Source organism: Hyperoodon ampullatus (genome assembly GCF_949752795.1).
Source record: "Hyperoodon ampullatus genome assembly, chromosome: 18".
Classification (NCBI taxonomy): Eukaryota; Metazoa; Chordata; class Mammalia; order Artiodactyla; family Ziphiidae; genus Hyperoodon; species Hyperoodon ampullatus.
This window is the reverse complement of record NC_136931.1, coordinates 37,763,517-37,791,111: the sequence shown is the minus strand read 5'-3', so window position 1 is coordinate 37,791,111 and position 27,595 is coordinate 37,763,517. Positions and strand designations below refer to the sequence as shown.

The 27,595-nt window shown below is 36.8% G+C and overlaps 1 protein-coding gene across 1 annotated transcript in view; it reads right to left on the bottom strand.

The window, feature by feature from the left end:
- VPS35 (VPS35 retromer complex component) overlaps positions 1-27,595 on the bottom strand; it is a gene marked incomplete at both ends in the record, with an annotated part of 32,805 nt that overhangs the window by 1,042 nt on the left and 4,168 nt on the right. Inside the window, 14 exons of the mRNA XM_079724061.1 lie at positions 623-862; positions 1,370-1,549; positions 3,590-3,712; positions 5,592-5,747; positions 6,160-6,367; positions 7,785-7,933; positions 8,040-8,136; positions 10,351-10,460; positions 16,997-17,080; positions 18,295-18,508; positions 20,144-20,326; positions 20,818-20,941; positions 22,101-22,197; positions 23,533-23,631. Of these exons, the coding sequence (XP_079580187.1) occupies positions 623-862; positions 1,370-1,549; positions 3,590-3,712; positions 5,592-5,747; positions 6,160-6,367; positions 7,785-7,933; positions 8,040-8,136; positions 10,351-10,460; positions 16,997-17,080; positions 18,295-18,508; positions 20,144-20,326; positions 20,818-20,941; positions 22,101-22,197; positions 23,533-23,631 (2,064 nt within the window). The remainder of the gene's footprint in view (positions 1-622; positions 863-1,369; positions 1,550-3,589; positions 3,713-5,591; positions 5,748-6,159; positions 6,368-7,784; positions 7,934-8,039; positions 8,137-10,350; positions 10,461-16,996; positions 17,081-18,294; positions 18,509-20,143; positions 20,327-20,817; positions 20,942-22,100; positions 22,198-23,532; positions 23,632-27,595) is intronic.

Below are 27,595 nucleotides of genomic sequence, written 5' to 3'. Positions count from 1 at the left end.
GTGGCTCTTTCATATTTTAAAAGGACAAAACCAATTTAAATCCTCTTCATTTTTTAAAGTACACAGCTATATTTTATTTTATTTTATTTATTTATTTTTTTTGGAGTACGCAGGCCTCTCACTGTTGTGGCCTCTCCCGTTGCGCAGCACAGGCTCCGGACGCACAGGCTCAGGGGCCACAGCTCACGGGCCCAGCCGCTCCGCGGCATGTGGGATCTTCCCGGACCGGGGCACGAACCCGCGTCCCCTGCATCAGCAGGCAGACTCTCAACCACTGCGCCACCACGGAAGCCCACACAGCTATATTTTAAAACAAATATATTATTTGTTTTATATATTTATATATAAATATATATATTTATATTTATGTATTTTGTATGTTTTTTAAAGATAGTGGTACAAACTTGCTATGTTACAAAATCCTCAAAGTGGAGGCTTCACCACAGGATGTAACTCTATATGTTACTGTCCATTTTGTTTAACAAAACAAAGCAATATTCTTTGTCAGGTTTCCAAGCACTGCACATGTTTCACCTCCAAGGCAAAAGGCCCCAGCAGCCGTGCCCTATCAATGATCCTCTCTCCTCTAACACTGTTGGTTAGGAATAACCTCCCACCTTACCTCCTCCCCATTTTTGTCTGTGTTTCTGCCAGACCAGAAGAGATGTGCACAGGTGCTCACAGCTCGGCCCTGATCAGGTTTCTTCAGAAGTTTGGATGCAGCAAGAGCACACTGAGTCCTCAAGGGTTCATGATTTTCTTCACTGAAGCACTTCATCCTCTCAAAAGTACCAATGATCAAGGTGATGGCCGCCAGCTGTGCTTTGGAATCGCTGATTTCATCTTCATACAGAGAAAATGCCTGGTACACACAAAGCAGAAGTGACCTTTAGGGACCAACCATCTACTAGAGCATTTTCCAAAGTATTGCCCATCAAAGCCCCATCCTGTGAGTCGTTCAGATCAGAATATGGTTCAGATCAGAATATGCAGTGCCCTCGCTTGGAGAGGCACAAGACAAAGATGCTGACAAGTTGCAACAAAGAAACTTGTTTTAACTTTTGTTTAATCCAGGGTTCCCAAAATGAATTAACAAAGGAATTTTTCCCCCCATGAAACAGTTTTTACCATGACCCACTGGAAAATCTTCAGTCTCATTAGCACCCAGTAACTGATCAATTTTCCTGCTCCAAACCAGTCAATAAAACTATACTGTTAAAAAGCATAGTATTTCCCATCAAGATGGTGAGAAAGGGGTAGTTATAAATTCAGTGAAGAGTAAATCCATGTGCACCACCACCATTAACTACAGACAGGTGACTGAACAGGGCAAACGGATTAAACATCCCAGAAAGAGAGCAGATCACACCTGGGACATAAATTCATATGCTACTGTTTCATGATTTTCAAAACCAATTTCTCCAGCAGCTAGAGCGCCCTGAAGAAAAAGTCTTAAGGGTAATTCTGCCAGCTCTGCTTTGATCAAAGCACTGATAGTCTGGTGAGCAAATGAAAAAATCTTCTGGCATTTCTTTTCCCATTTGTCATCCTAAAACAAGAAAAAATAGTTTAAATTACCTTAAGTTCAAGATTAACTTGCTTAAGAATATTCATTTTATATAAAATGTCTATAGAACAAACAGGAAAAATGTTAAAATTGAGTTCACAGTTTTCCTGCTATCTTCTATCTCATCTGTGGAGTACACAAGGAAATCAAGCAGGACATCTTCTCAAAACATCCATTTGAGGTCGCTGGCTTTGCAATTTTTATATACCTGGTATTTGTTTTTTTTTGCATCAGAAAAAGCAACATATTCCCAAATTGGACAAAATTAGGAAAATACACAAAAGAATTTTTAAAAACTTAAAACCATCCCTAAATCTACCACCCAGCAATAATCACTGATAACATTCTAATGTTAATGTCTTCCTTTCTTTTTTCTATGCAAATATAATGTAACTGGGATCCTTTGTGTATGGTTTTCTACTTTAAAGTACTTACTGAAGAGTTAAATTGGGCTCATGCTGCATGTAATTTGTATTCAACTTCTTCTCTTTCACTTATTTTGTCATAATTTTCCTCATGATACTAGTTATTTCAAATCATTTTAATCACTAGAAGATGTTCCACAAACTGGATATAGCATAATTTACTTAACTACTTCCTTTTGGAAATAAATGTAACATAACAAATGGTCTGTAAACACAAAGCTTTATTGAATCCCTAATTTTTTCTTTAGTATAAATTCTTAGAAGTGGAAATACTGGATTTTTTAACGCTCTAGTTACACACTGCCAGAGTTTTCTAGAAAGACTGTAGTTAATTCACATTCCCACCATTACTAGATGAGAATGAATTCTCATCACACCACGGCCATTGCTGAACCTTATTTTTCTTTTTTCTTTACCAGTTTGATTTCTAAAAAGGTTCACTGTTATAATTAGTAGTGAAGTTAAATATTTTATCCATGTTTGACCATCCAAATTTCTTATTAATGCAATTGATTCTTTTCACTTTTAAGAGAGGATAATAGTCACAGACTTTTACAAGGACTAAATGCAATAATCCAAGTTTATACTCCTTGGCACAACGTACGGCATAGTAAGTAAATGCTCATTGCTTTTTTTATTGTTACATTCACAAACATCTATCCATAAAATACTGGGAAAAAGGAACTACATGAGAGGCTGGCCTCATAAAAACTGGCCAAAGGCATGCTATGTCATACTGGTAAGTCTAATGAATATACCTTGTTTCTCCATTATTAGAAAATTAAGTTTATGGTGTTTGTTCCTTAATATAAACCTGACTATCCAACTTTCAGGTACATTAGGTTAGGGGTTTTTTTTTTTGGCTGGGCCGTGAGGCTTGTGGGATTTTAGTTCCCCAATCAGGGATGCAACCTGGGCCCTCGGCAGTGAAAGCACAGAATCCTAACCACTGGATAGCCAGGGAACTCCCAGATCAGGATATTTGCTACAAAAGTACACCACTGAAGACTTAGCCATAATCCTGTTTGTAAAAGGACTAAGCTCATTAAAAAATGTACACAACTCATAAAGTTATTCAATTACAGGCTTTTAGAGAGCAGCAATTATGCAATGCTGGGCCCTTTCATTAGGCAAAGCTAACGTGAATTAGATCTTATTTGTTATGTACTGCATCCTCTGAATAAGATTATTGTATCACTTCAGAATTAGTACTTCATAAAGACTCCCAAGAAAATAAAATCGTTCTTGAGAAACTAAAGCATTCTGAGCCATTTTGTAATAAACTTATAGATGTCTCACAGGTGATCTTTAGACACAGGAAAAACTTCTAACATAAATTTAAACTGTTTTAATCTTTCATTCTAAGTGTTTTTTATGTGATTCCTCAACTAGTATGTAATCTACCAACATCACTATTGTCAATAGTGATACTTAAGTGTAACACAAGATGAGTAATGAATTGAGAGTTATTGAAACTGGGATTTTATTACACCATTATCTATTTGTATATGATTGAAATTTTCTATAATGATAAACTAAAACACGTACACAGAGGAAAAAGGGAAAAAATTAGTGACATACTTAAAAGTAAACCCACCGCTTTAGAATTCTCTTTGTAGCGAAAAGCCAGCTGGTAAGCTGCAAATACCAAAGGTGGCAGTGTGAAGCGAATCCGTTGATTTCCACCAGCTCCAAAATGTTTTCGTGCTGTGTTTAAAATCTGCCCAAAACAAACAAAAGCCATTAATCTTTTCTGTAATTATAGAAACTATAATTAATCATTTATAAAATTAAATGGGAGCTCTAATCATCATGACTGCTACCATTTTTTGAATATATATGATATACCAGACTTCATGGTACACTTTTACATTTCTTATCTTGCCGAGTCATCACAATCACCCTAGAGACAAATACTAACCCCATTTCACAAATGGGGAAGACTGAGGTTCAGAGAGGTTGTATAACTTGCCCAAAGTTACATAGCTAGTCAGGGACAGATATAAATACATGTTCATATACACATGTAAGAAGTATACTGTGTTGATAAAGAGCACAGGCTCTGAAGACAGATACATTTAAAAGTAGATTCTAACACTTACTATCTGTGTGACCCTGGGCACATTAATATTTACCTCCTCTTAGCTGTAAGTTTCATTTGAAAAATGGGGTAGTATATTTCTCTTAGGGTTACTGGGAAGATCAAGTAACAGATGTAAAGTGTTACCAGTACTAACACAAGGCATGTACTCAAAATATTGGCTATTATTATGATACCAAAAATATGCATATTGCTGGTATATCACACCTCCTACTTCAGAAAAATATTAAGACCATTTAAGTCAAGGGAAATGGTAATACACTTTTAAAAAGAGCCATTAGTAAACAAATGTCTGGTTGTTTCAGAAAAAAACCACAAGAATTCATGAAATAACTTAATATGTGTGTCACAGTTGTGTGACATATTCAGGTTTTGTAAATTTCTCTGACAGTCATAGATGGATAGGAAGAGAATGCATTCCCCCTTGGGGAAGTCACAGCTAATGATCCTCACCTTAAAGGTGTTTCTGTACATGGCATAACCAACTGGCCACAGGTGGAAAGCATACTTCCTAACTACTACATTTGGTATACAACAAAAAATGAAAACACACATAGGCCATGTGACACAGAAACATAAGGGAATCAGTTAAAACATCTGAAGAATGGGGCCAGCCACTAGGTATAGATCACACACAGTGCACAGATTATCTGACACTAAGCCAAGTCGAAGACTATCGCACTACCAACAGAAATCAGCTTCTTTTTCACAATGGCTATGAAGAAGTACGAGAGTGTCAACTATGACAAAGTCAACACAGGAAGAAAGTCAGGACTCATCCTCAAATAAAGGTGCTCTTCGTTACTAACACTTAGCCTCATGCATCCAACAGTGGTTAAACTACTTTGCCCAAACGATAATTAGGCAGCCATTTGTGCTACCTTTCATAAACATAAATTATCCAGTATCAGTCACCAATACTCCTACTCAGGCAACATGTTTTATTCATTTCACAAAGGTTTATTAAGGACTAAGGATAAAGAAAGGGAGAATCTCATCTGATTGTTTTTTGCCAGGAAAAGGGGGTTAAGAAAAAGGCAATTTTAATTTTAAAGTCTTCACACATTTTCCATGTGGCAAACACAAACAACTTCTATTTGCAAACCTTGGAAGCATATACACAGTTGAATATAAGCATTTTACTCATACTTTTAAAAGTTTATCATGAAAAACAAATGAACAATTCTAAAAGCAACACACAGTTCAAAAAGAAAATAAACATGGACTGATTATAGGACACCCAACTAAAGGAAGATGGGTTTTTCTACAATTCTTAAGAAGTCTTCAAAAGAAATGACAGCAACAAACTTGTTCTTCATAAGCTCCAGAAGTTTACAAACAATTATGCATTTAATCATAAAGTTCAGTTAATCTCTTATTCAGTTTCAATTCTTTCAAAACCTTTTAATACCACAAGCTGGATTAGACCATTTGAGACACATCTACACATGACTTCACTAGACGTTGTTGAAGGGGTATAGTAAGAGTTAACTCATACCAAGTACTGCTGATCAGGGTCCTCAGACCGTAGAAGATGAATGAATCTGCCCACAAGGCTCTGCTCATCAGCAAAGTCCTCTGGGTCAGGGTCTTCTACAGGTTGATCTGGCTGATCCTGAATCAACGTGGATACCAAATTCATTATGGAATCCACCTGTATCATGGGAGACAGAAACCCACTGGGGTGAAACAATCAGCATATAATGCTACTGACAAAAGCGTTTCTAGTTGTGTAAAGTAGTTACGAAATAGTATCAACAACATAATTCCTTCTTCTGTATGAAAGTATATGCATGTTGGTACACATATAAACATTTAGAAAGAGACACACCAAATGTTAATCAATAGTTAATCAATGGACCTCTCTTCCTGGTGGGATTATAGTTATTTTATAATTTCTTCTTTATACATCCCCAATTTTCTCATTTATATAATGAATAAGCTACTTGTAACTTTTTTTAGTAGTAAATTACCCTCCCCGTCCATCTCATGTGTTTGTCTCAAGGTCTAAAACCATAACTACATTGTCTCTGTTTTTCTAATAAAGCATGTGGGTATTCTCTTACCTGGTCTTGAGAGACAATTTCTGTGTTATAATCCAGAACATTACTAAGCACATAACAACTCATGCTTTTTCTGGACTCATAGTCAAAGTACTCAAAGAGTGGGTGAAAATGTTTTAATTTCAAGACTGTTAAAATATTGTTGTAAGTGTCAACAGGTATCTTCAAAAGTCTGGTGAGCTCCTTTGAAACTGCACTACTGGTAGCAATACTGCAAAAAGAAAAACAGCAGCCCTTTAGTGAATGAAATTAACTTCTTATATACACAAACATCACTTGATTCACAAAAATTTGACATTTTTCATTTATAATATTAAAGGAAATGGGTCAAGTGAATCACACCACCCCAAAACACCCCAATGACTTCCAAGAGAGGTCTATCAGATGTCTGTCTAAACACATTTATTCATCTATTAATGTCCTATTGATACAATAAGTTATGCTAGTCTCCAATTCATAAACAGGTTGTATACCTGGAGTTAAAATGCCTGTCTAGAATGTGGTATTTCTAAGGGAAGTATTTTAAGTGGTAGTTAGGTTTCTAGGGCAGCCAATAAGTACAGTATATTCAGGGTGACAAAGCCATGCAATTCAACAAATATAGAAAAATACATAAATTATTTCTTCTGCATCAGATGTTGATGACTAAGGAAAAGCAGGATGAAATTAGGAACATTCCGTGGGGGCTGAGGAATATCCAGGCATTTATAAGACCTTTAGAGGTTGGGATTTCTAATTTTTTATTTTGTCTAATTTTACTTTAAAACTCACTTAGTGGGGGAAGATATAGATACATCACTTACTCAAGATCTGGAATGTTTTTCAGTTCACAAAAAATGGGAGTGACAAAAAGAAAAAGGGGGAATAAAAAGAGGCAAAAGAAAAAGAAGAAATCTTCCAGATGTTAACTAAACCACTGGAGGAGAGATGGAAAGCGGAAAGATTACGTGAGTATATATAGGGGCCTATATATATAGGGCAAGGAGGGGCAAGGAGGGGCCTAGATTGGGCAAGGAGGGGCCTAAATTGACTGCATGTTCAGAAGCAGTGAAGGATGGGACAGTAAGAGGACTGCTGGGAAAACATAACGGGATCAGAAGTGCCCACAGTGGCCACTAGAGGATGCAACAGGTTCAGGACAGCATAGTTGAAGAAGATGCAAGTAGACAACAGATTATACTATCCTTGATGGTATCAAAATCAAAGCTCAAAATAGAGAAAAATTTAAACCAATTAATTTCCACACCTTAAATACATACATGCCTCCGTAATTTTTTCACTACTTACTCATCTGTAGGAAACCACTTCTCATGGAAATACTGCTTGATATAAATAGCTTCCTTACCAGTTTAAAAACTAACTCACCCATATATACAAAGCGGTCTGAATTGGAGACACTGGTCCCTGAAGACTGCTATGGTCTATGAGTGCCACTATTTGATCAATGTACACAGCCAAGCAGTTGGTTGCCACTTTCTGCCCTGATTAGTACCAAGCATGTCGATCTAACAAATACTTAAAACAAGATGAACGCTAACATTTCAAAAAGGAATTGCGAAAGAAAAATAAATCTGGGACAAAAAAGTCCTTTACAAAGGTTTTTACAAAAATGTTTAACTTCGACTTACTGTTCGAGGTTGAGCTTATTAAATATCTCCACTGTTGTTTCTAGAACTTTATCAACATAGTCCACACGATCAGGATAACACTTCATAGCGAGATTAATGAGAGAGACTTGTAAAGATACAACGTCCTCCGAAGGCATGTCTTGTCTAGACTGGAATGTTCAGAAAACCATGGAATTTATTTTAAACAATTAGAAAAGGAACTACCACCTGAGAAGTTTGAAAGTTTTGAGAACTTAGGAACAAAGCCATACAAACCTGTATTACTGTAGCCACCTGCTGTGAAAATATGTCAAAAAGTTTAATATCTGTTGGAATTCCAGGTCCATCTTCACGGTGAGCAAATAAAGCTAATCTAAAAAAGAAAATAATCTTTATTTAAAAGGATATAGGGATCTGGGTAGTGGGATCATGGATGACATTTTATTGTTTATGCTTTTCTGTATTTTCTCCAAGTGTATTTCTCCTAGAACCTTTCTCCTAAAAAGATTTTTTAAAAGGACATGGAACGTAGCTGACCATTCCCTCAATTCATTTTTAATGGAACAGTTTTACCAATGATGCCTTATTTCACTGCATTCTTACTTTATACCATACACAACAAATTTTCAACAGGCCAATTCTGCCAAATTATTAAGTAGATATGGATAGAAATGTATTAAATGTGACAAACGTATTCAACAGCTATGATTATAAAAAATAATCTTTAAAATATAAAAAGTACCTAGACTCTTTTAAGACACTGCATTTTTACTACTGAAAAGTTTAAAACACAACTAATTCTAAAAGTAGTAAAGTTAACTTCTATTTACCACATCTTAAACTATACAAAATAACATCTGTTCCATTATCACTAAGTGTTTATCATGGTTACAACTAGATGCACATTTTGTTATGCACAGAGGAACCACTACTGACAGAAACGGTTAAGTGACATTACACCCAACATAGGAAAATCCAGTTATTAGCTTCCATTAAGAGTATGCCCAAATAGAGGACTTTACTGGTGGTCCAGTGGTGAAGAATCCACCTACCAGTGCAGGGGACACGGGTGGGATCCCTGGTTGGGGAACTAAGATCCCAAATGCCGCAGGGGAATTAAGCCTCCAGGCCACAACTACTGAATTCGCACACCTCAATTAGAGAGCCTGTGTGCTGCAAACTACAGAGCCCATGCGCCTTGGAGCCCACATGCCACAACGAGAGAGAGAAAACCCGTGTACCACAACGAGAAAGAAGCCCGCACACCACAACTACAGAAAGAAAACCCACATACCACAACTAGAAAGAAGCCCGCGCGCCACAACAAAAGATCCCGCATGCCTCAACGAAAATCCCACATGCCGCAACTAACACATAGTGCAGTCAAAAAATAAAATAAATTAATAAAAAAAGAGAAATGCTTTAAAAAAGAAAAAAAAAAGAGCATGGCCAAGTAACTTATAATTCTTAATGTCCAGGACTGACAAGATAATTGGGAGAATTCTGCTATATAAATTCTCAGACTTTAAAACTAATAACTTAGATATTTAAAATATAATAAAAAGTATTTGCAGAAATAAATCTTCCCTTGGGTTTCTGGTTTCATAATGTCAATGGGTGTATGCTCACAAGCAGGACACATACTATGTACTAGCACCCAGCAGGCACTCATTAAAGCTATCATTGAAGGCCGAGTTTTATACTTTTAACAAAGACCAAGGGCTAAAGAAGTCAAACTTAAAGAGGATTTACTAACGTTTTTAATACTTGAAAATTCTTCCTTAAAAACATGTGATGATGCAGTGATTACCTGAACATTCTTAATCATCTATATTTATGGCTACTTGATAAAGAAGACTCCAGATCAAACTGGTTCCCACTGAAAGATAACTTTCTCTTTTTTTTAATTAATTAATTTATTTTTGGCTGTGTTGGGTCTTCATAGCTGCGCGTGGGCTTTCTTTAGTTGCGGCGAGCGGGGGCTATTCTTCGTTGTGGTGAGCGGGCTTCTCATTGTGGTGGCTTCTCTTGTTGCGGAGCACGGGCTCTAGGCACGCGGGATTCAGTAGTTGTGACACGTGGGCCCAGTAGTTGTGTCTCACAGGCTCTAGAGCACAGGCTCAGTAGTTGTGGCGCACAGGCTTAGTTGCTCCATGGCACGTGGGATCTTCCTGGACTAGTGATCAGACCTGTGTCCCCTGCATTGGCAGGCAGATTTTTAACCATTGTGCCACCAGGGAAGCCCAAGATACTTTCATCATGGTAAAAAACAAGTTTTGCCCTTTAGTGATCTTTGGATTTATAAAATTTGGATTTATAACATCTTAGGTCTGTATAATGTCTTTAAATGCCAATTAAATGCATAGATTAAAATATATTACCTCCATGACCCCCGTACAATTAAGAGCTAAACTTATTTCATGCGTAAGCTAGACAAGGACTTAGTAAGTACTCAGACTTACAGAACTAGTGTAACTACATCAAAAATATTAATAAAGATGGAACAGAAAAAACGAATTCACAAAACTGTTTTAAATTCATTATTCCCAAGTCAGAACATTTGCCCTCCAGTGTTGGAAATTCTTACCTATCAATTAAAGCAATGATTATGTTTTTCACATTTACATTTTGGTGTAACTCAGCACAGGCCCGAAGAAAAGGATTCAAAGTTTGAAGGTGGAATTCATCAGGGAAAACCTGAAAATCAAATAATACTCAATTATTATTAAAACCAAATAGTAAAAATCAATTAGAAAAAGCATTTCACACAATATTCTGGCCTTAGTATTTAAAGTTCATATTTGTGGGAAAAAAATCATTTTAATCTTATAAAACCAAATTCAAATACATCACTTTTAAGCCTCTCTAAACATAACCCCAGAAAGAAATATTCTATTAACCAAAGTACATCTACAATTTTTTTTCCAGGTTTATATTTATTTATCTATTTAATGCTCCTGACAATTTTACAAGGATCTCTGTTAGTCCCATTTCACAGGTAAGAAAAATGAGACTCAGTAATGCCAAAAAATGAAAAACCAAAATATCAAAATTTTAAGGAAGATCAGTGTTTTTCCTTTGCACCAGCTTCCAATATGGCCCATCTGGCAGTGTTAACAAATCTGTCTTTATTTTATTTCCCTTTTTTCTTTTTTTAATTGGGGTATAGTTGTTTTACAATGTTGTGTTAGTTTCTACTGTACAGCGAACCAGAGCTCCCTGTGCTATACAGCAGGTTCTTATTAGTTATCTATTTTATACACATTACTGTACGTATGTCAATCCCAATCTCCCAATTCATCCCACCACCACAACCCCACACCCCCACTTCCTCCACTTAGTGTCCATACGTTTGTTCTCTACATCTGTGTCTCTGTTTCTGCCTTGCAAACCAGTTCATCTGTACCATTTTTCTAGATTACACATATATGCATTAATATACGATATTTGTTTTTCTCTGACTTACTTCATTCTGTATGACAGCCTCTAGGTCCATCCACGTCTCTACAAATGACCCAATTTCATTCCTTTTTACAGCTGAGTAATATTCCATTGTATATATGTACCACATCTTCTTTATCCATTCGTCTGTCGATGGGAATTTAGGTTGCTTCCATGACTTGGCTATTGTAAATAGTGTGCAATGAACATTTCGGTGCATGTATCTTTTTGAATTATGGTTTTCTCTGGGTATATGCCCAGTAGTGGAATTGCTGGGTCACATGGTAATTCTATTTTTAGCTTTTTAAGGAACCTCCATACTGTTCTCCATAGTGGCTGTATCAATTTACATTCCCACCAACAGTGCAAGAGGGTTCCCTTTTCTCCACACCCTCTCCAGCATTTACTGTTTGTAGATTTTCTGATGATGGTCGTTCTAACCAGTGTGAGGTGATACCTCATTGTGGTTTTGATTTGCATTTCTCTAATAATTAGTGATGTTGAGCAGCTTTTCATGTGCCTCTTGGCCATCTGTATGTCTTCTTTGGAGAAATGTCTATTTAGGTCTTCCATCCATTTTTTGATTGGGTTGTGTTTTCGATATTGAGCTGCATGAGCTGTTTATGTATTTGGGAGATTAATCCTTGTTTGCTGATTTCTTTGCAAATATTTTCTCCCATTCCAAGGGCTGTCTTTTTGTCTTGTTTATAGTTTCCTTTGCTGTGCAAAAGCTGCTAAGTTTCATTAGGTCCCATTTGTTTGTTTTTTTTTCCATTACTCTAGGAGGTGGATCAAAAAGGATCTTGGCTGTGATTTATGTCAAAGAGTGTTCTTCTTGTGTTTTCCTCTAAGAGTTTTATAGTGTCCAGTCCTACATTTAGGTCTTTAATCCATTTTGAGTTTATTTTTGTGTATGGTGTTAGGAAGTGTTCTAATTTTATTCTTTTACATGTAGCTGTCCAGTTTTCCCAGCACCACTTATTGAAGAGACTGTCTTTTCTCCATTGTGTATTTTTGCCTCCTTTATCAAAGATAACGTGACCATATGTGCATGGGTTTATATCTGGGCTTTCTATCCTGTTCCACTGATATTTTTGTTTTTGTGCCGGTACCAAACTGTCTTGACTACTGCAGCTTTGTAGTATAGTCTGAAGTCAGGGAGTCTGATTCCTTCAGCTCCATTTTTTTTTTCTCAAAATTGTTTTGGCTATTTGGGGTCTTTTGTATATCCATACAAATTTTAAGACTTTTTGTTCTAGTTCTGTAAAAAATGCCATAGGTAATTTGATAGGGATTGCATTGAATCTGTAGATTGCTTTACATAGTACAGTCATTTTCACAATACTGATTCTTCCAATTCAAGAACACAGTATACCTCTCTGTTTGTGTCACCTCTGATTTCTTTCATCAGTGTCTTATAGTCTTTTACCTCCTTAGGTAAGTTTTTCCTAGGTATTTTATTCTTTTCGTTGCAATGGTGAATGGGATTGTTTCCTTAATTTCTTTTTCTGATCTTCCGTTGTTAGTTTATAGGAATGCAAGAGATTTCTGTGTATTAATTTTGTATCCGGCAACTTTACCAGATTCATTGATTACCTCTAGTAGTTTCCTGGTGGCATCTTTAGGATTTTCTACATACAGTATGTCACCTGCAGAGATGGTTTAACTTTTTCCTTTCCAATTTGTATTCCTTTTATTTATTTTTCTTCTTGGATTGCCATGGCTAGGACTTCCAAAACTATGTTGAATAACAGTGGCGAGAGTGGACATCCTTATCTTGTTCCTGATCTTAGAGGAAATGCTTTCAGTTTTTCACCATTGAGAATGATGTTTGCTGTGGGTTTGTCATATATGGCCTTTATTATGTTGAGGTAGGTTCCCTCTATGCCCACTTTCTGGAGAGTTTTTATCATAAATGGGTGTTGACTTGTGTCAAAAGCTTTTGTGGCATCTATTGAGATAATCGTATTGTTTTTATCCTTCAATTTGTTAATATGGTGTGTCACACTGATTGATTTGCATATATTGTAGAATCCTTGCATCCCAGTTGATCATGGTGTGTGAGCCTTTTAATGTGTTACTGGATTCTGTTTGCTAGTATTTTGTTGTGGATTTTTGCATCTATATTCATCAGTGATATTGGTCTGTAATTTTCTTTTTTTGTAGTATCTTTGTCTGGTTTTGGTATCAGGGTGAGGATGGCCTCATAGAATGAGTTTGGAAGTGTCCCTTCCTCTGCAATATTAAGAGTTTGAGAAGACTGGGTGTTAGCTCTTCTCTTAATGTTTGACAAAATTCACCTGTGAAGCCATATGGTCCTGGACTTCTGTTTGTTGGAAGATTTTAATCACAGTTTCAATTTCATTACTTGTGATTGGTCTGTTCATAATTTCTATTTCTTCCTGGTTCAGTCTTGGAAGGTTATATCTAAGAATTTGTCCATTTCTTCCAGGTTGTCTATTTTATTGGCATAGAGCTGTTTGTAGTAGTCTCTTACGATGCTTTGTATTTCTGTGGTGTCCACTGTTAACTTCTCCTTTTCACTTCTAATTCTATTGAGTCCTCTCCCTCTTTTTCTTGATGAGCCTGGCTAAAGGTTTATCAATTTTGTTTATCTTCTCAAAGAACCACCTTTTAGTTTTATAGATCTTTGCTATTGTTTTCTTTGTTTCTATTTCTTTTATTTCCGCTCTGATCTTTATGATTTCTTTCCTTCTACTAACTTTGGGTTTTGTTTGTTCTTCTTTTTCTAGTTGCTTTAGGTGTAAGGTTAGATTGTTTGAGAATTTTCTTGTTTCTTGAGGTGGGCTTGAATTGCTGTAAACTTCCCTCTTAGAACTCCTTTTACTGTGTCCCATAGGTTTTGGATCATTGTGTTTTCATTGTCAGTTGTTTCTAGGTATTTTTAAATTTCTTCTTTGATTTCTTCAGTGATCTCTTGGTTATTTAGCAGTGCACTATTTAGCCTCCATGTGTTTGTGTGCTTTATAGTTATTTTTCCTGTAACTGATTTTTAATCTCATAGTGTTGTGGTCAGTAAAGATGCTTGACACAATTTCAGTTTTCTTAAATTTTCCAAGGCTTGATTTTTGACCCAAGATATGATCTATTCTGGAGAACGTTCCGTGTGCACTTGAGAAAAAAGTGTATTCTTCTACTTTTGGGTAGAATGTCCTATAAAAATCAATTAAGTCTATCTGGTCTATTTTGTCATTTAAAGCTTGTGTTTATTATTTATTTTCTGTCTGGATGATCTCTCTATTGGTGTAAGTGGGCTGTTACAGTCCGCCAGTATTACTGTGTTACTGTTGATTTCCCCTTTTATCACTGTTAGCATTTGCCTTATGTATTGAGGTGCTCCTATGTTGGGTGCATAAATATTTATAATTGTTATGTTTTCTTCTTGGATTGATCCTTTGATCATTAATGTAGTGTCCTTCCTTATCTCTTGTAACAGTCTTTATTTTAAAATCTATCTTATCTGATATGAGTATTGCTACTCCAGCTTCTTTTGATTTCCATTTGCATGGAGTATCTTTTTCCATCCCCTCCTTTCAGTCTGTACGTGTCCCTAGGTCTGAAGTGGGTCTCTTGTAGACAGCATATATATGGGTCTTGTTTTTGTATCCATTCAGCCAGTCTGTATCTTTTGGTTGGAGCATTTAACCCATTCACATTTAAGGTAATTATCGATATATATGTTCCTATTACCATTTTCTTAATTGTTTTGGGTTTGTTTTTGTAGGTCCTTTTCTACTCTTGTGTTTCCCACTTAGAGAAGTTTCTTTAGCATTTGTTGTAGAGCTGGTTTGGTGGTGCTGAGTTCTCTTAGCTTTTTCTTGTCTGTAAAGCTTTTGATTTCTCCGTCAAATCTGAATAAGATCCTTGCTGGGTAGAGTATTCTGTATTGTAGGTTCTTCCCTTTCATCACTTTAAATATATCATGCCACTCCCTTCTGGCTTGCAGAGTTTCTGCTGAGAAATCAGCTGTTAACTTTATGGGAGTTCCCTTGTATGTTGTCATTTTTCCCTTGTTCCTTTTAATAATTTTTCTTTGTCCTTATCTTTGTCAATTTGATTACTATGCGTCTCAGAGTGTTTCTCCTTGGGTTTATCCTGTATGGGACTCTCTGCACTTCCTGGACTTGGATGGCTATTTCCTTTCCCATGTTAGGGAAGTTTTCAACTATAATCTCTTCAAATATTTTCTCGGGTCCTTTCTTTCTCTCTTCTCCTTCTGGGACCCCTGTAATGCCAATGTTGGTGCGTTTAATGTTGTCCCAGAGGTCTCTTAGGCTGTCTTCATTTCTTCTGATTCTTTTTATTCTCTTTCGCCGCAATGATTTCTACCATTGTCTTCAGGTCACTTACCCATTCTCTGCCTCAGTTATTCTGCTATTGATTTCTTCTAGTGTATTTTTCATTTCAGTTATTGTATTGTTCATCTGTTTGTTAGTTCGTTAATTCTTCTAGGTCTTTGTTAAACATTTCTTGCATCTTCTCTATCTTTGCCTCCACTCTTTTTCCGAGGTCCTGGATCATCTTCAGTATCATTATTCGGAATTCTTTTTCTGGAAGGTTGCCTATCTCCACTTCATTTAGTTGTTTTTCCAGGGTTTTATCTTGTTCCTTCATCTGGGACATAGTCCTCTGCCTTTTCGTTTTGTCTATCTCTCTGTGATTGTAGTTTTCATTCGGCAAGCCGCAAGCCTGTAGTTCTTCTTTCTTCTGCTATCTGCCCTCTGGTGTATGAGGCTCTCTAAGAGGCTTGTGCAAGCTTCCTATTGGGAGGGACTGGTGGTGGGTAGAGCTGGGTGTTGCTCTGGTAGGCAGAGCTCAGGAAAAGTTTAATCCGCTTGTCTGCTGATGGGTGAGGCTGAGTTCCCTCCCTGTTGGTTGTTTTGCCTGAGGCAATCCAACACTGGAGCCTACAAGGCTCTTTGGTGGGGCTAATGACGGACTCTGGGAGGACTCATGCCAAGAAGTACTTCCCAGAACTTCTGCTGCCAGTGTCCTTGTCCCTGCAGTGAGCCACAGCCACCCACTGCCTCTGTAGGAGACCCTCCAACACTATCAGGTAGGTCTGGTTCAGTCTCCTGTGGTGTCACTGCTCCTTCCCCCTTGGTCCTGGTGCACACAGTACTTTGTGTGTGCCCTCCAAGAGTACAGTCTCTGTTCCCCCCATTCCTGTCAAAGTCCTGCAGTCAAACCCCACTGGCCTTCAAAGTCTGATTCTCTGGGGATTTCTCCTCACTTTGCCAGACCCCCAGGTTGGGAAGCCTGAGGTGGGGCTCAAAACCTTCACTCCAGTGGGTGGACTTTTGAGGTATAATTGTTCTCCAGTTTGTGAGTCGCCCACCCAGTGGTTACAGGATTATCATGATTGTGCCCCTCCTACTGTCTCATTGCGGCAGGAGTCTTTGGATGTGGGGTATGTTTTTTGGTGAGTTCCAGTGGCTTCCTGTCAATGATTGTTCAGCAGTGAGTTGATTCTGGTGCTCTCGCAAAAGGGAGTGAGCGCAAGTACTTCTACTCCGCCATCTTGAACCAATTCCAAAGTACACCTACAATTAAACTAAAACTAATGATACCTAGAAAACTTGGAGATTAATCTTTCCTACATTTCGGGGAGAAAAAGACATCAATACAAAGACCAAGTTGTTGCATTAATAGGAGAAAGGGATTTATTCAGGAAAGTTTAATTTCTCTTCAATCAAGATTTTTTTCCAAAACAATGAAAATTAATGAAATATATAATGAGTTCTTTAATACCCTGAAATGTTCTCACCTACCTGAATAATACACTCCATGAGATATTCTTGAGCCAAAGCATCTCTGCAATTCACAACTTGCTCCAATATGCCAGTCAAAACAATCTGAAAAGAGAAAAAAAAAATTTTAGGAGTTAAAAAATTATTTTCAAAATCCTAAGTCACTCCTCTAATAACACATTTGAGCTATTAGTTTAAAAATCATATTTTAGATTTTTCTGACCTATACTTCATCTCTAGACTAAACTTTGTAATTTTACAGAATTTTTAAATAAAAAATTCTGGGTTTCTATTTTATAAAAGCCAAAAGTCCATGTCATCAGTTTCTTTTCTTTTATGGTTTGTCCTTTTTGTGTCCTAGGAAAGCTTTATGTAATTCAAGGTTACAAAGATTTCCTTCGTGTTTTCTTCTAAAAGTTTCATAGTTGCAAATTTCACACTTATGACTTTGATCAATTATTTTTAGCTTCTCTACATGAGAATGGGTTGCAGTTCAGAGGCTTTGTTTGCATACAGATGTCCAATTGTTGCAGAATCACTTGTTGAAAAGGTTGCCTTTGCACCCTTATCAACAATAGTTGATTATATATACATGTGGGTCTATTCTGGATCATCTCTTCTAGGGGTCAGCAAATCTAGTTTAATGCCCATTTTTGTACATTGTTTCCACATTGTATTTCCCTGCTTTTGCACTACATTGGCAGAATTTAGTAGCTGCAAACTATATGGCTTGCAAAACCAAAAATATGTACTATCTGGTCCTTTATAGAAAAGGTTTGCTAATTCCTGATTTATTCTCCACTGATATATGTGTTTATCCCTTTCACCAATACCACATTATCTTATTGTAGCTTTAGAGTAAATCTATAGTTAAAATAAACTAAATCTCAATTTAAAGAAAATTGGTATCTTGATAACATTGAGTCTTCCAAACCACAAGCACAGACTCAAAATATATATCTTTTAGTTTATTTAAGTCTTCTTTGATTGTCAATGGTTTTCAGTGTAATATTATTTTTAAAAATATTTCAATTTTAGGGCTTCCCTGGTGGCGCAGTGGTTCAGAGTCCGCCTGCTGATGCAGGGGATTCAAGTTCGTGCCCTGGTCTGGGAAGATCCCACATACCACGGAGCGGCTAGGCCTGTGAGCCGTGGCTGCTGAGCCTGCGCATCCGGAGCCTGTGCTCTGCGGCGGGAGAGGCCACAGCAGTGAGAGGCCCACGTACCGCAAAAAAAAAAAAAAAAAAAAAAATTTAAAAATCAGACTTCAATTTACATCTCACAACATAAGAAAAGATGAGAAGTAAAAAGATATAAACCTGTTTGTAACGTTCCACATTTACACCTTCCAACTGACTGAGGCGCACCAAATTTGTTCCCACTAAAATTCTTAGTTCTTGTCTTTCTCGTTCTCTTTTTTCTCTATCTCGGCTATGTCCCTGATGCTGCATTCGAACCCAGAGCTTGTTCATTTCTGCAAAGTTGAGTAGTACAAAATCCATGGAATCACTGATATCACCAGTTGTTTCTTCACTGCAAAGAAACGGAAAAAATTATAGGAATTTAAATTATAGGAAAAATTACTATTTAAATTATAGGAAATTAAATTATAGGAAAAATTACTACTATTCCTCTTCTTTGTGCATTTCCTTCTTACCTCTTTAATATACCAAATGCTTTATGAAAAACACTTTCAAGCTCACTGGCTTAGTGCTCAATTTCAAAGGGAACAGACTCAAGAGAAAAAAATATTAGGGAGAGGACACAGTTCAAGTGTAAAGGGACAAAACGCTTCCCCCTGCCACTCCCTCTCCTGGGCCAACTAAACTTGTTCTTGGAATTGTATTCCATTAATTCAAAAGGCCTAAAAAAGTTGACACTTACAAGTGTCACTGTTATCTCATCATTTTATTGTTGAATATTTTATGTTTTCAATTGGAGTATAAGCTTTGTAAGCTCTGCAAGGGAAGATACCAAGTATTTCCTCCTTATTTTTACATCTCCTAAGATGGGGAACTTAGTAGTTTTCAAAATTTTTTGCTGATTGCCTAATTAAATGCTCAAAACTGAGTCAAATCATAATAAAGCAAATAACCTCACCATCTTCTCTACACTGTTAAATTTTTATCTTTTCTATACCATTTAAACTTTTTGTCTTGTGCATTGGTTAAATTTTTATTAAAGTTTTTCTTTTGAAAAGGAAATGATGCAGATATACTAAAAACCACTAAAATATACACATTAGAATTAAATGAATAAACTTTAGAAAAAGGGAATTAAGTTCCTCAATCAAGGGAATGTGTCTCATGAATAGTACACCCAGTTGGATGAGACCACAGCAGGCTGACCATCTACCCTTTTTGTGGGATAAAAGCAAAATGGACTCAGATGCTGGAATACTGCTCACATGAGAGATAGGGCTCTCTCTGAATGGCTTTTTGTTTTCTGTTTTGGAGTTAATATCTAATTTGTGTGCACAGATAATTAAAATCACTAATACTCTGGGGTAACTAGAAGTTGACAAATTATAAAAACTGACAGACATTCAAGAAACAATATGAAAACTGGCTAGCTCATAGCAAAAGTTAAGCATATTTCATTATTTTATCACAAATACCATTTTCAAAATGTAACTCATTTAAAAAGTCACATTTTCAAAGAATATCTGATGGAATGAAAAAATGCTCTCAATTATGTTGCATGAAAAAAGCAGGTATTAATAATCCACACATAATTTTCGTAACAGTACATTTTGTATCACACCACATATATTGAGGAGTTCTGTGTCTCAAAGGAAATCTATACACAAAATGCTACCAGTGGGGCTTCCCTGGTGGCACAGTGGCTGAGAGTCCGCCTGCCGATGCAGGGGACACGGGTTCGTGCCCTGGTCCGGGAATATCCCACATGCCACGGAGCGGCTGGGCCCACGAGCCATGGCCGCTGAGCCTGCGCATCTGGAGCTTCTGCTACACAACGGGAGAGGCCACAACAGTGAGAGGCCCACGTACCGCAAAAAAAAAAAAAAAAAAAAAAAAATGCTACCAGTGGCTGACTCTGGGCAGGAGAATTATTGATATTTATTTTATTCTATATACTTTTCTATACTTTTTGTATGTTTTACAACAAAAAAATACTACAATTAAATCAAGAAAGAAAAGCACTTACTCTGTTGGCTCTCCTTCATCAGGTAAGATGTTTCTGGTACACTGAAGTAGATAATTTCGAAGAAATAGACCTCTCAAGGGGTGCTGCACACCTCGGCACATTTCTACCAAATCTTTCAAAATATCTTTCCTGGACTGAGGAAATGACTTGACATATACAACTCCAACTGTGATCAACAGATAACTAGAAGAATTATGAGGCAACATTAGATTAGAAATATAAAATACTCAAGTCAAGAATTTGATTATATTCAAACATAGCATATAAAACATTAAAAAAATACAAGACAGGGAGCAGGTTTTCTCCTGCACAATGAAGAAAATATCGTTTGATTTAAAATATAACTGTTTACTGACACCCCTCCATTTTTATATATAAATATCATCACCTTTAAACACATTAGGTCTCTTATAATTGTCATTATATTAATTTTTCTAGTAGTCAAGAAATTAAACAAAACATGTCCATTTTTTCTATTTCCAAAGTTCCTCAATAATCTATAAAAAGTAAAACTAATTATACTCTAAAACCTTAATCACTATCAAAATGTTAACCTCTATTCGTTAAAAAATTAAATAACCTTAAACTTGGTTTAAAAAAGCTGCTGATTTTAAAGGATATAACATAAAGTGGGAAATGCAGATATAAAAGCCCTCAGAGTCTTAATAACTTACAGCCTTGGGATAATGTTTCCAGCATACTGTACAAGTTCATAGAGATCTGCCACTTTTCTTCCTTTAGCAAACTCATCTGTCAGGTAAACTTCCAAGTAGTGTAGTTCATCAGAAATAGCCATATCTTTTAATTATCATTAAGGATTCAAAGCTAAGTCAACCTAAGCAATACTCTGCAACTTGTTGGAGTCATTAAATTATTGGGCAAATTTCTTTTTTTTTCTTTTTTTTCATATTGCCATTTCTTTTTTTATTTATTTTTTATTTTTTGGCCACACCACGCAGCTTGTGGGATCTTAGTTCCCCAACGAGGGACTGAACCTGGGCCATGGCAGTGAAAACCTAGAATCGTAATCACTAGGCCACCAGGGAACTACCATATTGGGCAAATTTCTTAAATGTTAGTCATGTATGAGAGCATTTTTAAGTTAAGTAAAGACAGAATTTCTTCTGGGCTTTCCCTACTTTAAAATAAGGGTTTTAAAAGATGTCAGGTAAACCAAGGCAACAAAAACAAGATTGCCTGTCAGACTACTAAAGGGTTTTGAAATGGCAAAGCATTGATTTCCTTCCCATTTCGGAGTCCTGCATGACAAAATTTTAGCATTAAAGAACCAACTGCCTAGGGACTTCTCTGGTGCCTAGGGACTTCTCTGGTGGCGCGGTAGTTAAGAATCCACCTGCCAATGCAGGGGACACGGGTTCGAGCCCTGGTCCAGGAAGATCCCACATGCCACGGAGGAACTAAGCCCGTGCGCCACAACTACTGAGCCTGTGCTCTGGAGCCTGTGAGCCACAACTACTGAGCCAGCATGCTATAACTACTGAGCCAGGGTGCTATAACTACTGAAGCCTGCAAGCCTAGAGCCTGTGCTCCACAACAAGAGAAGCCACTGCAATGAGAAGCCTGCGCACCGCAACGAAGAGTAGCCCCCGCTCGCCGAAAATAGAGAAAGTCCGCGCACAGCAACGAAGACCCAGCACAGCCCAAAACAAATTAAAAAAAAAAAAAAAAAAGAACCAGTTGTCTAATACTTTCAATAACCTTCATGAGAGTCTGAAAATTGAGATGTAACAACAATCCACTTGAAATTTAAGCATAGAAAAAGGGTTTCTGATACTAAGTTTTTCTTTTTCTCACTGAGCACATCTGCATGGAGAAGGAGTACTATTTGGTTAAGAAAGTAACACAACTTCAGAAAAACTTAAGGAACAAACAAAATATGGCCTTATCGAGAAAAACGTATGATCAAAATGTTCATTCTTCAACATTCAAAAGATACAAAGTTCATAGTAGCTCTTTGGTGATAACATAGAAGTCCGGAGTTCACCAAGCATATTAGAAGCATGTTTCAGAGCATCCATAAGCTTGTTTTTGTCCTACAGAAATACCAAGAGAATTGGTGAGAATGCTTAATTTAAATAAACATATAACTTGGTTATATAAACTCTTTCACCAAGGATCTGTTACACAGTTTTATGAGTATACAGCACCTAAATTATGTTAATCACATAAAAATCAAGCTTAGTTTCACCCTGCCTTCTCTTTACTGTAAAGAATAAGATACATAATTCCTCACCAGGGCTGCAAAGCTTAGCAAATCTAATTTATCTAGGGCTGCAAGCTTCCTGGCAACAACTTGTCTTTACAACCCCTAGCAACTCTGAAACTATAACTCCACCAATTCATATTTTACCTGCAATCAAGAAAACTGGCATACTGATTCTTTTGAAGCAAGATACTATTCTGACAATGGTTTGGTCATAGGTTAAATACTCTTCAGAGATGTCTGGAATGACTACTCCTTTAAGTATGCTTTCCTCCTTACAAATGTCCATGTGTCCCACTTAACACATAAACGCAGACAATTCCTTTAGATACAGGAAACACTATTCATACACAGAAAGAGACAGAAGCAAGCAATAGCAAGCTCCACGCTCACCAATTTTCTCCATTCCGAGAGTTTTGTTTTTACAAATTGGTTTGCGAGAAAAGCAATACAATGATACAACTGGTTAAAAGAGCATATTACTAAGCTTTAGAAACTCTAAGACACTTTACAAAGGCAAGGTATTATTATCATCATCAACACAGCAACTTACAACTTGAAGTACCAGCCTATTTGGTTCCATTTCTTAAATTTTAATCCAGAGAATTTATAGTTTCTACACAGATAATCTCCTACCCTTTCAGAATATGAAAATATATAAATAGGTCTAATTTTTAAGGTAGTTCCTGCAAAAAAATGTATCTATTCAGGACAGAAATAAAAGCCTTCAAGATAAGGGGGAAAAGCTGAATAATTCAAATGGAAAGCATTTAAATCCATTTGTTCAACCAATATTTATTAAGCAATGATTATATGTCAAATACTCCTCAGTTCTGAGGTACAGAACTAATGAGCCTAGTAATTCACGTGAGATAGGGTATGGTGATAATATAGTGACGTGTAAATAGGAGTCAGGGTCTCTCGTCCTCATGGAGCTTACATTCTGGTAGGGAAGACAGACAATCTCAAAACATAAATATAATGGTAAGTAAATATTTCAACAGGGCTATCTGTTGAAACTGCTCCAAGCAGTGCTTGAGGGAAGTGGGACTGAAGATTTGATTTACCAGAAGCAGTAGTGCAGTATACACTTTAGAGTATACAACTTTAGAGAACACTGCATATGCGTTCTTAGGAATACACAGACTGCAATTGTCCTTCTTACCAGGCATCTCTTCATCTGGAATGACTGGACCTTCACAGCCTGTATGGCTTCATCCAAGAGCTTTTCCTGCTCATCCTGAGGTGACTGCTGTGTTGTAGGCTGAAAAATTTTTTTAAAAACCTCCCATTAATCTCATTAGCACTCTCTTCTAGTAAATCTGTTCTTTCTATATTTCCCACCATACTTTATATTTCCAAGGCTTTCATATAAGACTCATTCCAGTTCTACATCTCAAACTAATTTATCAATTTTTGACAGCTGAACAGAGAGCTGTGCCATCACTGAAGTTAACAGCATAAGATTGCTGAAGGAGAAAAATAATATGTACAGAGAACTTCTTCTCAGAAACTGACTCAACATTCCTGTAGCAGGTTGGCTTCAAAGAAATATAAGGTGGTAGTTTATGGCTGCCTATGTTCTGCTAATACACTCTGAATTCAACTGGAACATAACCAATCTGTGGTGGTAAGTATAGTCTAACCCAAATCTCTAAAAGCCTCTCATCTGCATCTTGGTCTATTCTTAGGCAGACCAAGGAACTAGTTTATGAGAACACTTATCCCCTTAGGTAATATACAACGAGGGACTAAACAGCTTAGAAATAAAATAGCTAAAATTATTGTCAGTGACCTGTAGTAGAACACCATAAAGAGTACTCTCTTCAAGAACCTACCTTATCATTTCAAATATAGAGATCTACAGTTATAATGAACGAAATACATCTATATAGTCTTCTCTTTGCCATCAGAAAAATCTGCTTGCAAGATGAATTAGATCCACCTGTCAAGCAGTGTTAACCACTCCACCCCATATGTTGTATAAACACTGTGTTACACCTCTACTACAGCAGGTATCACATTATAATTATAAATGATGGCCATTTTTACATCCTTGGGACCCAACACATTGCCTGACACATAATGGATGCTTCATAAATGTTCACTGTACGAATGAATAAGCTGGTTTTAGATTATGTTTTTAATAAAAAATGACTAAAGGATCAACAGATGAGTGGATAAACAAATTGTGTTATATACATATAAGGAATATTACTCAATCATAAGGAGTGAAGTATTGATACATGCTACGTGAACTAACCTAGAAAACATTATGCTAAGTGAAAGAAACCAGACACGGAAGACCACATATTGTAAGACTCCACTGATACGAAATACAGGCATACCTCAGAGATATTGCACATTCAGTTCCAGACCACAGCAATAAAGCAAATATTGCAATAAAGTGAGTCACACAAACTTTTTGGTTTCACAGCGTGTACAAAAGTTATGTTTACACTGTACTGTAGTCTATTAAGTGTGCGATAGCATTATGTCTAAGTAAACAATGTATATACCTTAATTTAAAAACAACTTATTGCTAAAAACTGCTACCCATTATCTGAGCCTTCAGTCATTCTCTTTATGCTGATGTAGGGTCTTACATTGATATTGATGCTGCTGACTGATTAGGGTGAAGGCTGGGGTGGTCGTGGCAACTTCTTAAAATAAGACAACAATGAAGTCTGCCTCAGCGACTGGCTCTTCCTTTCATGAACGATTTCTCGGTAGCATGTAATGCTGTTTGATACCATTTTACCCATAGTAGAACTTCTTTCAAAATTGGAGTTAGTTCTCTCAAACCCTGCCCTGCTTTATCAACTAAGTTTATGTAATATTCTAAATCCTTTATTGTCATTTCAACAATCTTCACCAGGAGTAGATTCCATCTCCAGAAACCACTTTCTTTATTCATCCATAAGAAGCAACTCCTCATCTGTTAGTTTGATCATGAGATTACAGCAATTCAGTCACATCTTCAGGCTCTACTTCTAATTCTAGTTCTCTTGCTATTTCCACATCTTCAGTTACTTCCTCCACTGAAGTCTTAAACCAATCAAGGTCATCCATGAGGATTAGAATCAACTTCCTCCAAACTCCTGTGTATGTTGATATTTTGACCTCTTCCCATGAATCGCAAATATTCTTAATGGCTTTACTTTATCCAGATCCATCAAAGGAATCACTATGGCAGCTATAGCCTTATGAAATATATTTCTTAAATTAACAAGACTTGAAATTCAAAATAACTCCTTGATCTGTCGGCTACAGAATGGATGTTGTGTTAGCTGGCGTGAAAACAGTATTAATCTCACTATACATCTTCATCAGAGCTCTTGGGTGACCAGGTGCATTGTGAATGAGCATTAATATTTTGGAAGGAATCCTTTTTTCCTGAGCACTAGGTCTCAACAGTGAGCTTAAAACATTAAGTAAATTATGTTGTAAACTGATGTGCTGTCATCCAAGCTTTGTTTTTCCATTTATGGGCACAGGCCCATAATTCACAAGGACCCTAGGATTTTAGGAATGGTAAATGAGTATCAGCTTCAACTTAAATCCATCAGCTGCATTAGCCCCTAACAAGAGGGTCAGCCTGTTCTTGAAGCCAGACGTTGACTTCTCCTCTCTAGCTGTGAGAGTTTTGTCTACATTGAAAATCTGTTGTTTAGTGTAGCCACCATCATTAATTGTCTTATCTAGACCTTCTGGATAACTTATTACAGCTTCTACATCACCATTTGCAGCTTCACCTTGCATTTTTATGGTATAGAAATGGCTTCTTTCCATAAACCTCATGAACCAACCTCTGCTAGTTTCAAACTTTTCTTCTGCAGCTTCCTTAACCTCTCTCGGCCTTCAAAGAACTGAAGAGAGAGCTTGCTATGGATTAGGCTTTGGCTTAAGGAAATGTGGTGGCTGGTCTGATCATCTATCCAGACCACTAAAACTTTCTGCGTATCAACCATAAGGCTGTTGTGCCTTCTTATCATTCATGTGTTCACTGGAGTAGGACTTTTAATTTCCTTCAAGAACTTTTCCTTTCCATTCCCAGCTTGGCTAACTGGTGCAAGAGGCTGAGCTTTTGACATGCCTTCCTCACCGAGCTTAATCATTTCTAGCTTTTGATTTACAGTGAGAATGTGTAACCCTTCCTTTCACTCAAACACTTAGAGGCCATTGTAGGGCTATCAATTGGCCTAATTTCAATATTGTTGTATCTCAGGGAATAGGGAGGCTCAAGGAGAGGGAGAGTAACGGGGAACAGCCAGTCGGGGGGCAGTCAGAACACACACATTTATCAATTAAGTTTGCCCACTCATATAGGCACAGTTCGTGTCACCCCACAACAATTACAATTGTAATATCAAAGATCACTAATCACCAGAACAAATATAATAATGAAAAAGTTTGAAATATTGCAAGAATTACCAAAATGTGACACAAAGACACGAAGTAAGCAAATGCTGTTGGAAAAATGGCGCCAAAAGACTTTCTAGCTGCAGGGTTCCCACAAACCTTCAATTTGTTAAAAAAAAAAAAAAGTTTTAAATGTAGTAAAGCAAAAGCACAATAAAACGAAGTAAGCTTGCATCCAGAACAGGTAAATCATCCATAGAAACAAAAAGCAGACTGGTGGTTACCAGGAGGGAGACTGGATGAGTAACTGCTTAATGAGTACAGGGTTTCCTTTTCGGGTGATAAAAATGTTTTGAAACTAGACAGAGATGCTAGTCATACAACATTGTTAATGTACGAAATGTCACTGAATTGTTCGCTTTAAAATGGTCAATTTTATGTGAATTCTACCGTAATAAAAAAGAAAAATGACTAGAGAGAGAATGCCTCTTACACAATGAACTAGGAAGATGGAAGAAGGCAAGCACTTACTTATAAACATGAAAGTTAAATCTGGTCTGCTCCATTATCAGAGACAATCAAAACAACACTTAATTTCGAGATTAACAAAAAGCACATAAAACCCACTTCTGAACTAGAATCATTTATAAAAACAGAATATTTTCTTGGTCTAATTTTGGAAAGAGGAAAAAATTAATTGAACAATAAGCAATGCCAAGCATCTCTCTATCTTTTCCTGTGGCAAACTCTAGTAAACTGAGTTTCCCTATGACCATACTTCTTCATAAGCATAAATAAATTTCAGAGAAAAAGTTGTGTATCTTTTAAACTGAACACTGATTTATGCAACAGAACTATTAGTGTAA